General features: G+C 36.0%; 1 protein-coding gene across 2 annotated transcripts in view; it reads left to right on the top strand.

Moving 5' to 3' along the window:
- The window catches only part of PIK3CA (phosphatidylinositol-4,5-bisphosphate 3-kinase catalytic subunit alpha), a 42,473-nt gene that overhangs the window by 21,121 nt on the left and 7,111 nt on the right, over positions 1 to 14,241 (top strand). For both annotated transcript variants that reach the window (XM_035334062.1, XM_035334063.1), the window contains exons 7-20: positions 2,021 to 2,126; positions 3,471 to 3,623; positions 3,733 to 3,867; positions 7,594 to 7,718; positions 8,073 to 8,154; positions 8,615 to 8,779; positions 9,323 to 9,426; positions 10,272 to 10,443; positions 10,800 to 10,906; positions 11,351 to 11,472; positions 12,006 to 12,084; positions 12,722 to 12,892; positions 13,356 to 13,473; positions 13,630 to 13,781. In XM_035334062.1, the coding sequence (XP_035189953.1) occupies positions 2,021 to 2,126; positions 3,471 to 3,623; positions 3,733 to 3,867; positions 7,594 to 7,718; positions 8,073 to 8,154; positions 8,615 to 8,779; positions 9,323 to 9,426; positions 10,272 to 10,443; positions 10,800 to 10,906; positions 11,351 to 11,472; positions 12,006 to 12,084; positions 12,722 to 12,892; positions 13,356 to 13,473; positions 13,630 to 13,781 (1,791 nt within the window). The remainder of the gene's footprint in view (positions 1 to 2,020; positions 2,127 to 3,470; positions 3,624 to 3,732; positions 3,868 to 7,593; positions 7,719 to 8,072; positions 8,155 to 8,614; positions 8,780 to 9,322; positions 9,427 to 10,271; positions 10,444 to 10,799; positions 10,907 to 11,350; positions 11,473 to 12,005; positions 12,085 to 12,721; positions 12,893 to 13,355; positions 13,474 to 13,629; positions 13,782 to 14,241) is intronic.

The raw sequence follows: 14,241 nt of genomic DNA, 5'->3' as shown, positions 1-14,241 counted from the left end.
TCCCTGGGTTTGTTCAGCCCAGAGCAGAGCAGGCTGAGGGGAGGCCTCATGGCGGCCTGCAGCTTCCTCACGAGGGGAGCGGAGGGGCAGGCGCTGAGCTCTGCTCTCTGGGGATAGTACCTGAGGGAACGGCATGGAGCTGGGACAGGGGAGGGTCAGGCTGGGGGTTAAGGAAAGGTTCTGCACCCAGAGGGTGGTCAGGCACTGGGACAAGCTCCCCGGGGCGGTGGTCATGGCACCGAGCTGCTGGAGTTCAAGAAATGTTTGGACAACACTCTCAGACACATGGTCTGATTTTTGGGTGGTCCTGTGTGGAGCCAGGAGTTGGACTCGATGATCCTTGTCTGTCCCTTCCAACTCAGGATATTTCATGATTCTGTGAATTAAAGTTTATCTGCCAATTTAGTTACTCAGAGAGAAGGGCTTGGGGCAGTTATTTCTTTGTGAAAGCTGCTTCTAGTAGCTACAAACACATGGAAAAATTAATACTGTCCTTGGAAGCTGTTGCTTGTCCCAGCTGAGGAAAATCAAGAAAATACTTAAGAAAATAACTGTATTCAGCAGTTCAAAAGCACACTTCTGCCAGTTGAGAGAGAAATTCTAGTTAAAGAAGTTCATGAAAACAGAATGTATATTTCTCTAGCACTAACCTGTGCTCTTATTTCTATGGTAAATTGAGTAATACCTCGGTTGTTTCAGCAGTCTAATTCTAGAGCAACATAACAGAGAAGAATGAATACACTTGTTTTTATTTATTACGATTCATACTACTTGAACTAGTAATAGTGGTGAGATTTTTAAGGTAATGGAATATGAGAAACAGTGGCTATGCACAAGACTGGAGTGCTTGAGGAATTACTGCAGGAAGAAATACTTATTTTCTTTAGCACGCTTTGCTAATGCTCTAGAAGCTCATGGAATAGCAAACTGGTCACTCTGTAAAGAAGGATTTGAGGAAACCTTTATTTTCAAAATGAAATGAGACATTTGTAGCTGGAATACTGTCACTTAAAGAGGTAACGTTTCAGTCTGCTGTGATTTTGCAGTTCCTTGCATTTTAATTGTTAATTGCTTCCTGTTTCATTTACTTACATTTTAGCAGCAATGCTGCTAATAGAGTTAGAAGAGTTAAGCAATCATTTGGAAAGTGTCCAGTTGCTGCCAGCAATTTCGGTTTTCCTTTCTTTAGGCAGCTGTGGAAGTGTTCTTATTTTCTATCACCATTGCTGAGGAATCTCTGGTTTGGTTGTACCTAACGACTGGTCCCTAGTGTTTCATGTTTTAGTGTAAATTAAGTTTCAGACTTTTAGCAAAGGAACTGGAACCAGAAATGTCTTGTAGAACACTAATACTTGAAGTTTACCGTTCATATATTTAATGATTCTCCTCAAACTGAGGAAAAAAAATTGCAAGATACTTTTTCTTTGCTTAGCTCCCTAAATGGCAGCTGTAAAACACTTTTCTCCAATCAACTTCTAATTTTTGCTAATACATTACATTTGATATAATAGAATTGTTAGTCTGTACAGTGTTTAGTGTATGTGAAAAATATGGCATGAAATTAGGAATATTGCATCTTGCAATTATCTTTTTTCTTTCTAACGGTTCTAATTTAGTTGAATGCTGAAGTGAAAAATTTCACAAGCAAACCCTTATGTTGGTAGCACACTTGCAAAGTCATTGTCTTTTGGTTAAACCTACACTGATAGTCGCAGCTTCTGGATATTCAAGAAATAGATGAATGAACCTGCTACTCAGTTTGCAGGAATTGAACCTAGCGTGATTTTTTAAACAGTGGTGATGGTAGAATGCTTATCAGGGAAGCTTCAATTCCCAAAGGCAGTCAGTGTGGTCAAATGCATGTAGGAGGACCGCTCTACAGTAAGAAAGTGAAATTCTTTACATATATGCACAGTTTAGATAAGGATATAATGCTCTTTTTAGTACAACTGTTGTTTGCATACAGCTCTCTTTGTGGCTTCTTTTAACTGGGTTTTATTCTGCTTTGTAAATGTTTCAGATGGAACGAGTGGTTGCTGTATGACATGTACATTCCCGATCTTCCACGTGCTGCTCGGCTCTGCCTTTCTATCTGTTCTGTTAAAGGCCGAAAGGGTGCTAAAGAGGTAAAATACTTCATAGCTTTAATAAACTTTCAAACAAAAGTTACTCAAATCAATTTTGGGAAGATACTTCGTAAGCACTGTCCTGGTAATGAGTCTTAGTGAAATGTTTGATTTGAATCTGATTCAAATATATTCTTTTCTTTTCTTTTAATTTATTCAGACTAACACTTTTTGTCATTTGAAATCAAACACAACTGAAAAAGCTTAACCATTCAAAAGTGTAAATCATATCTGTACTATATTGCCTGTCAAAAAGATCAGTGTTAGTCTTTTGAGGTGTAAGTGCCTTTAAGTTTCTAGACCCATAAATTACTTGCTACTAGTTAAAGAAGGACAGTACATCTAGATTCAGGGTTTATTTTAAAATTTGCACTGCTTTAGTACTTGAGGAAAGATCCCAAACCATTTTTTAGGAATCTAAATATGGCACCTAAATGTAGACACTAACATCTTTAAATTCTGCATTTGTGTGAGTGTCACAGGTACTTTGTAGTTGTTGTATCTACAACTAGGCTTACAAATCGTGAGTTACTTGGGCATGGGGACAATGTTAGCGTGTGATTGCAAGTGTTTGGATATCATTCTGCAAAATAATTGCCATTATATTATGTTGGCACAAAGGTTAGGTGTCATAGTTGTGTGCAAGGAAAGAAAAATATGGTTCAATTTCCTTAACCTGTTTTCTGGTAATCTGGAAATGTAACAACTTGTTCTTGGATAAAAATGTTATTTCTCATGATGCACGATCAAAGGTTTGATGTCAGAAACGGAGTTCAGTAGTTTCACAACAATAAATTCCAGTAGATTAAGTGGTCTGTTTGGTACATGATTTATCATGTATTTATGATATAATGATACTTCTCTAATTATTTGCTCTCATTGCTAGCTTAAATTGACCAAGTGAGATGGCATTAATAGCAAGATTATGTACGTTACTGTTCTCCTGAGTCCATTTTCTGATTTTTCCGTCCGTGTCTTCAACTGCTTGAAAAATTAGCAGAAGAGTCTGTTTGGAGCATACCTTTCATTGTTAACATAACTTTAACTCTCTGATTAGACCCACTGGTTTGTTACTAGCTAGAGTTTAAGTGTAGGGAAAACAGCTGCTGTTTATTTTTATGAAAACCAGAATTGCTTGGTTTTGATAATCTTTCTACTGTGCAGATAGACATTAGAAATCAGAATAGTTCATTTGGAAGGGACCTACAAAGATAGAATTTTAAGCTATGATGAATCCATATTCTTATTTTTTTAATTTTTTAATCTACTGTTTCTTTTTAAAAATATACTACTGTGCAGTAATTAGAAGGTGAAACTGAAAGATCATCTTTTAATCTCTTTCAGGAGCACTGCCCATTGGCTTGGGGAAATATAAACATGTTTGATTACACAGACACTCTTGTATCTGGGAAAATGGCTTTGAATCTTTGGGCAGTACCTCATGGACTGGAAGATTTGTTGAATCCTATTGGTGTTACTGGATCGAATCCTAATAAGGTAGGTATTTGCATGTGAACTTCTTTCTCGGGAGTACATATTCAAAATACGCTCTATTCTAATTAGCATCATTGGACTGAAAAAAATAATTTAAATTCCCTTTACATAGGAAACTCCATGTTTAGAGCTGGAATTCGATTGGTTTAGCAATCCTGTTAAGTTTCCAGATATGACAGTGATTGAAGAACATGCCAATTGGACTATCTCACGTGAACTGGGGTTCAACTACAGCTATGCGGGGCTGGTAAGACAAACTTACCTTCCAAGAATAGCCACTAAAATATGAATGTACTTACTTTTTTTTCTTTTTTTCTGAGTATGCTAGTGATAAATCAGGATACAGGAAGAAGGATTCCTTTATTGTAAGACAAAAATCAACTTTTTGTTTTATTTTTAGCACAGAGTAATATAATCTCCTTCCTTTCTATTGCCAATAAACTGTCTTAATTCATAACTGATCCATGCCTGAAAGAGAAACTGTCTTACTGTGCAGATTGTTAGGACCTTTTTGACATATTTAAATTAGGGATTCAAATGTCTAAACTGCTTTCCAAAAGATGTAATTCTCCTTCATTGGTACTGTTTTTCTTCATTGCAATTTTATGTTTATAGAGAGGCTTTTTTTGTGCAGTGTAAAGGTGCTTATAACTTTTCATTGCTTGTTTAATGGGTTTGTTATGACCATAAGTACCATGAACTTTAAAGGAATTGATTGGCATACTTAGTACACGAGACTAGTCCTTTAGTCCCCTCTTCTATGAGGCTAAAGACAAGGCTGTGGAATTAGTTGCTATGTTTGCATTTTCTTACGGAGGCTGGTTTAGAGACTGGAGAGTTCCCCAAGACAGCTTTGTGGTTTGCGTGAAAAGTTCCACTGTACTAAAAATTGTGTAGGTGTAAATTGTGTAAACCTCCAGTTTGGGAATTCTGGTGATATTTACAACAGGCCCCTCTCAAAACATGCTGAACAAAGAGTTGTAGGTATTGGATTTCTCTTGATACTCTATGGCAAGTCCACTGTAGACTGGTATTATCTGCTTATAGTACATATTGTGACTGAGAGGTGCTGTGGGGCTCTCAGTAAGTTTTTAAGGACAGCTGGCATCTTGTTAAATGACATTCCTTTGCTGTTACACAGCCTGTTACCCAGGCTTTGATATGTTGAACTCATTGTTTAGTTTTTTTATGTAGGCAAAAACTGAAAAGGGTGAGGAGATTAAGCCAGTGACAAAGTAATGATCAACTTGCATTTTAGAATTAAAAAATATTTGAGGTAGAATAATGTCTCAAACTGCTGCCTTTCCTTTTTAGTGATAAACCTTACAAGACTGTAAAAGCAGGTCATAGTGGTTAAATACGAAGAAAGCCTATTTGCATAAATGACTAAGTTGATAGGGAAACAGAGAAATTATATTCCAGTATTTTATTCCATCTTTTCCTTTACCCTTATTCATGATGCTTTTTTTTTCCAGCCCTCCTTCTTGTCTGAAAAAAAATCCCCTTATCCTTTTTTAAATCTCATTGTGTGATATTTAACACCACTAGTGATCCCTAGTATTGTTTGTTCTGTATCTTTTAATGTGTGATAACTTCAGGTTTTGGGCCAAACTATTTATATTCAAGTACTGTGCATATTTATGGCTATTTTTAACATTAAATGTTTTTAGGGAAATAAAAGAGAATGCATTACACATTTAAAATCAGATATTAGATTGCTAGCATTGGCCATACCTGAAAGAGCTATATGCCTGAAATGGTCAAAATCAGCAAAGCAGTCACTGAAGTTTGATTTCTATATGTGTTATAATATAGAGATTGTAACTACATCTATTTGTTTACCTTGAAATGCATTACACTGCATTTAAATAAATTAATGCATAAGGGATCATTTATAGATCCATGATTATCTTGCATATGAAAGAATTTTCAAATATTAAATCTCATTTACTGTCCCACAATTCAGAGAATTTCAAGTTTTTGGTGTTGACTGCAACAGGATAAATGCATTTTCCTTCTGGGCTTGACCTAATCTATGATCTTTCTGACCCACTATGCAGGTACATTTTATACTTTTTTGACATTTAATTACAATTTAGGATAACTCAGAATCAAGATAAATACATACAATCAATATCAACTACTTGATTTTATATCAGGAGTAGAGTGATTGTAGAGTTATTTATCCATTAACTTCCTTACAGAACGGCTCTGCCTTTGCTATTTGCATTGTGTGTTAACATAGTATCTAAGAATGTGTTCCAGAAATCTTTCTATGCCAACACAAAGAGTAGTCCTGAATTCACCCAGTTTTAAATCTAGTCCATGTGCTTCAGACTGTTCCATTAACAAGAGATAGAGGTACTAAAAAATCTGGGAAGTAATATTGATAGATGGAAGCTTGGGAGCTGGACTATTCTTATCACATATGATAGTAGTGAGCCCATCATGGGAGCATGTAATTTATGTAATTAGAAGTGAATATAAAGTAGGGAACTCGGAATCCGCTAGTATGTATCATGTGGCATAATATAACAACTGGTTCTACATTTGCATGTGTTCTTAGAAATATTACCACTTCACTTTTTAAAGGGTGCCTGATCTCCTACCTGGAAATTTCATATTGTTCCTTTCTTCAGTTTGTGTTTTTCTATTATTATTATTATTATTTGTTTTTGTTTTGGGTGTGTTTTTTTCCTTTTGTTCTTTTTTGCCTTTTGTTTTTTAAGCTAGATGCATTGGAAAGACTTTCTGTAAAAGACATGCAGATGTTTCTGTTTTAAAGTTCTAGTTCAACCAGTGGAAAATTACAGTCAGCAAAACTGGTGGATAAAGCCCGGTTCGTTCTTGTCTACTGATTTTTTTTTTTTAATGTGTTCAGTAGAAGTTACACAGGGAGAGCAGAACAAGAGATCAAATACTGTGGTATTTTTTCTCACTTCTTGAAGTTATACAGTTTAAGCATTTTGAACTTTGAAGAGGGTTAATGCTCGTTTTCTTTTGTAGAAGTCAGTATTGTACAGACATCAAAACATGAGCTTGCTTTAAAAACACTGTTCCTGAGTAGAGCTTTTGGGATAGCATCTTCCTAATTGTCAAACTTGCTTATTACATTATTACACTTGTTTATTACATTGCCCAAACAAGGGCAATGAAGCTGACGAAGGGTTTAGAGGCCAAGTCTTATGAGAAGCGGGTGAGGGAGCTGGAGTTACTTAGCCTGGGGAAAAGGAAGCTCAGGGGAGAACTTATTGCACTCTACAATTGCCTTACAGGAGCCTATGGTGAGGTGGGGTTGGTCTCTTCTCTGAAACACCATATGATAAGACAAGTGGAAATGGCCTTAAGTTGTGCCAGGGGAGGCTTTAGGTTGGACATTAGGGAAAAAAAATATTCACTGAAAGTATTGTGAAGTATTGGAACAGGCTGCCCAGGGAAGGAGTTGAGCCACCATCCCTGGAGGTCTTAAAAAAACAACAACTTGTAGATGTAGACCTTAGGGGCATGGTTCAGTGGTGGACTTGGCATTGCTAGGTTAAAGGTTGGACTAGATGATCTTCAAGGTTTTTTCCAACCTGAATGATTCTATTATTCAACACCCATACTCTGCTTTTTCAGCTCTGATTCTTTTTCAACCTTTTCAGCAGTTCTCAGCGATGTCAAAACTGGAGACAGAAATGACCTGTTTCATTTTGTACCACACTAGAGTCTGTTGCTCATCAGATGCCAACTGCAGCTATTCCTCCACACAGCTGATTTTGTGAAATGTACTTCTTGTCCCAGTAGCAACTAAAAGCAGTCTTTAATTTCTCTCTTTTTTAATTGTAAGTCCTCACTTTTAATAGAAGGAAACAGCAAGGTAGTATGGCATGTGTACAAATGTTCCTATGTTGTTAAAATACTTTCTTTGTGTATGATGCATGACAACAGAAGGAAACCTGTGGAGGGTTAATGAACCACTTTCTCTCTACAGAGTAACAGAATAGCTAGAGATAATGAATTAAGAGAAAGTGACAAGGAGCAACTGCGAGCCATATGTACGCGGGATCCTTTGTCTGAAATCACTGAGCAAGAGAAGGACTTCCTTTGGAGCCACAGGTATTGGGAGGGGAGAAACAAAAAACACGCACAAAACAGAAAATCATTTATCGTCACAGTCAAACTTCATTTACTTGATTTTGATTGTTTTGGGCTTTGGTCTCTTTTCTTTATTCTATATTGCTTAGGTTGTGTTTTAGAAAAGGCTTATGAACTAAGCCGTTGAATTAATTTGTTTTCCCTATTACTGTAGTCTTGCATTCATACATGGATCCAGACAACGATTTATGATATCAGTTGGATCCTGCTGACAAAGGGAGAAAAAGATATAGGACTGCAGGGATGCGGTAGACAGTTATCAAAACAAAATGATGCTCTGTACAAACAACCTTTTTTTTTTTTTATCTTTTGCAGGCACTATTGTGTAAATACACCAGAAATTCTGCCCAAATTACTTTTGTCTGTTAAATGGAATTCCAGAGATGAAGTAGCTCAGGTAACAAAAAACATTTGAAGAAGTTTTAAGTTTTGATGAAGTTTGAAAATCTTATTTTACAAGAAAACTTCCAGAAGCTGTGTGTATGATATGTTGAATGAAAACTTAGATGGTTCAAATTACCATTGTACTGGCTGATCAGTCTGTATTTGTTTTACGTGATCCATTTGCCTGGTCCAGAAAAGGTCCTCAGTTCTCATTCTTTAGCTCAGTCTGAGTCCTATTTTTTTTTCTTCTGATGGCGTTATTTCAATCTTTGTTATGTCAATTAGTTAAATATGAGGTTTTGTTTTTATTCTTTTTATAGTGGATAAACCAACATCAGCTGGCAGCTAATACCAAATTGTTTATTTAGAGGTGACTGTTCAGAAGCGGTTTGTGTCTGATGATACCTTCTGCTGAGTGTGTATTATAACTTTTTCCTAATCATGTGTAACGTCCTTGGACTTTTTGTTCACAGATGTACTGTTTGGTAAAAGACTGGCCTCCAATCAAGCCAGAGCAAGCAATGGAGCTCTTGGATTGTAATTATCCAGATCCAATGGTGCGAGCTTTTGCAGTTCGGTGTCTAGAGAAGTACTTAACAGATGACAAACTGTCGCAGTACTTAATCCAGCTAGTACAGGTATATAACATACTTTGGTATACTTGATGCCTTATGTATATTTGATAATTACAGAGGTTTAAAGTACAACAGAAGTTGAGACACTGTGAGGTCATCAGCAGTATCTGTACTGCAGATTATATTAGCAGGAGGAGCTCTTTAAGATAAAACGTAGTTCACTTTCTGTAGTGCTTTGGTATCTGTTTCCATATTAAATGCCAAAATTTAACAGATACAGAACTGTTCTACCAGCTGGAACAGGCAACTATTTCAGCTGTCTTGCATATGGGAAAGTATGAACAGAAGCATCTTTTTAAAATTTGAAGCAAGTTGAAGAAAAATATTTGATAACAGTAAAGGAAGCCTCAAATGGTAAATTTCTGAAATATAAGCAGTCCATGTGCTGTTAACAGATATTGTTCAAATGCTAACACATGCAAGTATTAAAATACCAAGATCTACAAAATTTAATGTAAAACTTGCATTGTGTTTTCTCTAAGTGTCTTAATCTATATGTAGATTAATCGAAATAATATTTGCTTTTTTTCTTTATCCTTTATCTAGGTTCTGAAATATGAACAGTATTTAGATAATCAGCTTGTGAGATTTTTACTCAAGAAAGCACTGACGAATCAAAGGATAGGACACTTCTTCTTTTGGCATTTAAAGTAAGCTTAACATCATGATTGGGGTGGTGAGATACCTACTGTATTTAAACAAAGCGAGTTTTATTTTAAGAGTTTGAGTGCATAGTTTGGTAATCAAATGCATCCCTTGCAGTTTAAAAAACTTATTAGATGATTAATTTTATTTTTGTCCTCTAATGGTGATTATTCTAAAACCAGGTAGCCTAAAAGAGAGTGCTGAAACTTCCCATGTTGTTAGCTGTTTACAACTTGGACAGGTTTCTGCTATTTGAACTTTGTTGTATGCCAGATACCCTCCCCAGTCGTCCAGAAAATTTTGCCAAAGCAGAGCTACTTCTGAAATTAAGCCAGAAATATATGGAAAAGTATGTTGCTAACCAAAATCTCTATCTCTGCAGACTTCTCTTTAGAAGTCTGTAACACCTTCATGCTTTACAAAATAGTTAGGCCTAAAGCGACCCACCCAGTTTGACCACGTAAGTCTTCGAAAATTACAGTTCATACGTGATTGTTGAGCCTTTGTCTGAGCAAGAAATCTGGAACATGAGTTGAAAGCTTGAGGCTTAGTACAGCATTTCTGAGAAGCATGGATTTTTGATTAAGGAAGGTGTTAGAAAAGAACAGGGAGCGACAAGGAAGGGGGTGGAGAGAAGAGGGGAAAGCCTGAAAACTCTGTGCTGAATTAGTTGTAAAGGATACCAAACTCTGATCGGTCCAGTCAAAATGAGATGAGTTGTGGGAAGTCAGCACTAATTACTTTCTTGGGAAGAAGGACCCATAAGCCAATTTGAGGAAGATGCTATGGGTTATTAGCACCTCTAAGTGGTCTTATCTTGAAGCTGTAACTGTTCTTCCTCTTTGTGTAGGTCTGAAATGCACAATAAAACTGTAAGTCAGAGATTTGGTTTACTTCTGGAGTCCTATTGTCGAGCATGTGGAATGTACCTGAAGCATCTGAGCAGGCAGGTGGAGGCTATGGAGAAGCTGATTAACCTCACAGATATTCTCAAGCAGGAAAAGAAAGATGAGACCCAGAAGGTATTATAAGCTGTCCACATACCAAAACTGTTGCTTTTAGCCATAGGAATTACTAGACCTGTTTTATTTGATTAACTTGCAATGTATCTATGCTCCTACTTTGGTAGATAGCATGTTACTTGGAAGCTGTAGTGTTTTCTATGTTTAGTTGCCATTTCTATGTTCGTTGCCATTGTCTAGCTTTTAAAGCAATAGAACCAAAGCTAAGAGCTTCCATTTGCGTAATGTGTGGCTAAGTGGAGTTACTGATGTTGGAACTGTGCAAAACCATCCTTTAAACAAAAGCTGAAACCTAATACTTATTTTCATTTATATGTAGTCAGTGTTCTCAAAACCTGAATGTGATTATTTATCAGGTGCAGATGAAGTTTCTTGTTGAACAAATGAGACGGCCAGATTTTATGGATGCTTTGCAAGGCTTTATCTCTCCTCTTAATCCTGCTCATCAACTGGGAAATCTTCGGTATTGTCTTCAATTTTAAAATTTGTCCAGATACTTAAGTAAATTCCTAGTAATGTTAACTTATACTAAATGCTAGTATTATCAGTGTTAGCTGAATAGAATATGTAGCAGAGTGAAGTAATTTCAATGTAATGATTTAACAAATTAGAGAACAACGTGACAGTTAGCTGTTCCTATAAGGTGGCAGGAACTGCGGTACTGAATCCATTTGTGAAGAATGCACACTACCGAAGGAAAATGTATGACATAGCTTGTTCTTCTTTTGTGCTTATCAAATGATTAGCATTGAAGTTAGTAATTTAAATTTCAAGTTGGAAGTAGTGGTTGATTGTCAGGTACCCATGAAGATCTTATTTGATACTATTTTGAAGAAAACAGAGAACGTAGTATTTTAGAAACATGTTATGAATATGTTTATTTCATATGAACCTTATCTCTTTATAGGCTTGAGGAGTGCAGGATAATGTCATCTGCAAAAAGGCCCCTATGGTTGAACTGGGAAAACCCAGATATTATGTCTGAATTGTTATTTCAGAACAATGAGATAATCTTTAAAAATGGAGATGGTAAGGAAAAATAAGTGTAATACAAAACCTACGCATCTGTTTATTTTCCTGGCATACTGTAGTATTTTTTTAAGCTTAAAAAAAATGCATTAAAAAAGGAAAAAAAAAAATGACCAAAGAAATTTTCTTTTCCAGAAAAACTGAGCATGCACAAATAAATATTTGTCTCAAAGGCATGTGCAAAGTGTCTGTGTTCCTAAATGTTCAGTCTGTTGGGGTGGAACATGACACTATTTAATACTTTGTTTTCTTACATGAAAATGTTCTCAAGACTTCATTCCAGATGTGTAATGTTTATCAGATTGACATGACAATTCCGTTGGTTTTAATATATATGTTTAAATGGCTTTTAAATCACCACAAGTTTATATTCATTCTCAAGCTATGTAAAATCTTCTCCTCTCTTCTGGGAGAACAAAACCTACATTAAACTATACAAACCTCATTTCCATTAGAAATACTTCTAGGTGGTAAAGTGTAACAGTGTTCCATGTTATGAAACGTGCAATCTCTTTTGTATTTGACTATTCCAGACTTACGTCAGGACATGCTGACACTACAGATAATTAGAATTATGGAAAACATCTGGCAAAATCAGGGTCTTGATCTTCGGTAAGCATTAGAGGTCATTCTTAAGCAACAAATTATGATATTTAAAGAGTGCAGGAGTAAATAGCTGTGTTTCTGGGTACAGTTAGTCCATTAATGTCTGGATAAATAGTAATGTTCCTGACTGTTGATTCCAGTTACAATTTTGTACTATGTTCAGGCACTATTCAGAAAATCATCTTGAAGGTTCCATGCTGCTAATTCAGTTACCTGCTGCTTGTTTGTAGTAATCCATTAAATACTAACATTCATTCTCTGAGTATTTAGATTCTGTCTCTAATATTTCATTTTGAATATAGTCAAATAGATGCTGTTGAATCACACTGAATGTTTCTTTAAAAAGTTTTTCCAGTGGATTCCCCAAAGTCTCCAAAAATGTGTCTATACAGTTTTTCCTTAGCCTTTTGCCTTGATACAAAACTAAAGAACAGAAATGGTGAATACAATGGCTGGCATGTTACAAGACTGTACCTGGTACATTTTTTCCATGGAGCTAATGATAATACACCTGTAAAACATTAAAAATAGATTTTCATATTCTAAAGTCAGTAATGTGAAATTTAGCTAGTAAGGATTATTAAACAGTACCTGTTGCTTGCTATCTTAAAATGTGTTTTATAAAAACAACTTTCTCTTACAGGATGTTGCCTTATGGTTGCTTGTCTATTGGTGACTGCGTGGGACTCATTGAGGTAGTGAGAAGTTCTCATACAATTATGCAGATCCAGTGTAAAGGAGGCTTAAAGGGAGCATTGCAGTTCAACAGCCATACATTGCATCAGTGGCTCAAGGACAAGAACAAAGGAGAAATGTGAGATTTCTTGATGCTTGTTTTTTTGTGTTCACTTGCTCTTTTTGATTTGAAGCTTCAAGAGAACTAAAATTTATCAAGTGGGAAATTACATCCATCGGTATTTTTCCCTGCCCTCATTGTTTGTGTGACTTCTCAACAGTAAAGCATAAGTTGAAGGTAGAATTATGAAGATAGGGCTTACCCGTATTCTAACAGTAGGTCATCAAAATGAAAGTTACTGCCTGTCTTTAGAAGAAAGACAGTCCTACTAGCTGGCTTACTGTTCCATGATCTTAACTGTAAGTACTTCTGTTTTCAGAGTATGCTGAATTCCTTCCTTACTTTGCTAAAGTCTAGGAACTCCACTTCATTGAGCAAGGGTAGTAAAGTTGGTTCTTCCATTAAAAAAAAAAAAAGTTCCTGCAATTTTGTGTTACTAGAATATCTGTAGGAAAATGTCTCCTTTGTTTGTTTTCAATAGGTATGATGCAGCTATTGACTTGTTTACACGTTCTTGTGCTGGCTACTGTGTTGCTACCTTTATACTGGGCATTGGTGATCGCCACAACAGTAACATCATGGTGAAAGATGATGGACAAGTAAGATGTTTTTTGCAGGAACATAGCATAATATAATCTCAATTTGATATGAGTTTGTTTAAAAAAAAAATCCATCCAAACTTTAAGTAATTAATTTTTACAATAACATCCTTTAAACAAGGATTACTAATCCTTAAATAATTTTTTCTTTCCAAGCTGTTTCACATTGACTTTGGCCACTTCCTTGACCATAAGAAGAAAAAATTTGGTTATAAAAGAGAGCGTGTGCCATTTGTCTTAACGCAAGACTTTTTAATAGTGATTAGTAAAGGAGCCCAAGAATGCACCAAAACAAGAGAGTTTGAAAGGTGAGCAACTTTTTTAAGCATTTAAATTCTGGAGTATGTATTTTGTATATAAAATGCACTTTAATTGTGTTATTTTAATTATATTGCCTGTTTGAATGCTGCAATGAAGCTTTACTTGCATTTTTGTGTTAACCTGACTTACATTAGTGATTTCAGCATAAACCGGCATTTCTCACCCAATGTTGTAATAAGGCAAGTGCCCATCAGTGCATTCTGCAGAATCTCTAAGGAGGAACAGTTACCTCCCCCATAAAATTACAGGAGAGAATTGTCTCTGTCACTGATAATAACCAGGAAAGCACTGTGTGTGCAGCAGCATATCAGGAAACTTGCTTTACAGTCTGAAATGGCAGCAGCAATAACTAAAATGTCTCTGTGAACTCCCTTAGACTTGTGTTGAACATCTGCACAAACTGCAAATGAGGACTGAGGCTAGAAAGCTTGTCTGCAATTTGTACAT

The sequence above is a fragment of the Oxyura jamaicensis genome, chromosome 9, assembly GCF_011077185.1.
Source record: "Oxyura jamaicensis isolate SHBP4307 breed ruddy duck chromosome 9, BPBGC_Ojam_1.0, whole genome shotgun sequence".
Classification (NCBI taxonomy): Eukaryota; Metazoa; Chordata; class Aves; order Anseriformes; family Anatidae; genus Oxyura; species Oxyura jamaicensis.
This window is presented reverse-complemented; position numbering and strand designations above follow the sequence as displayed.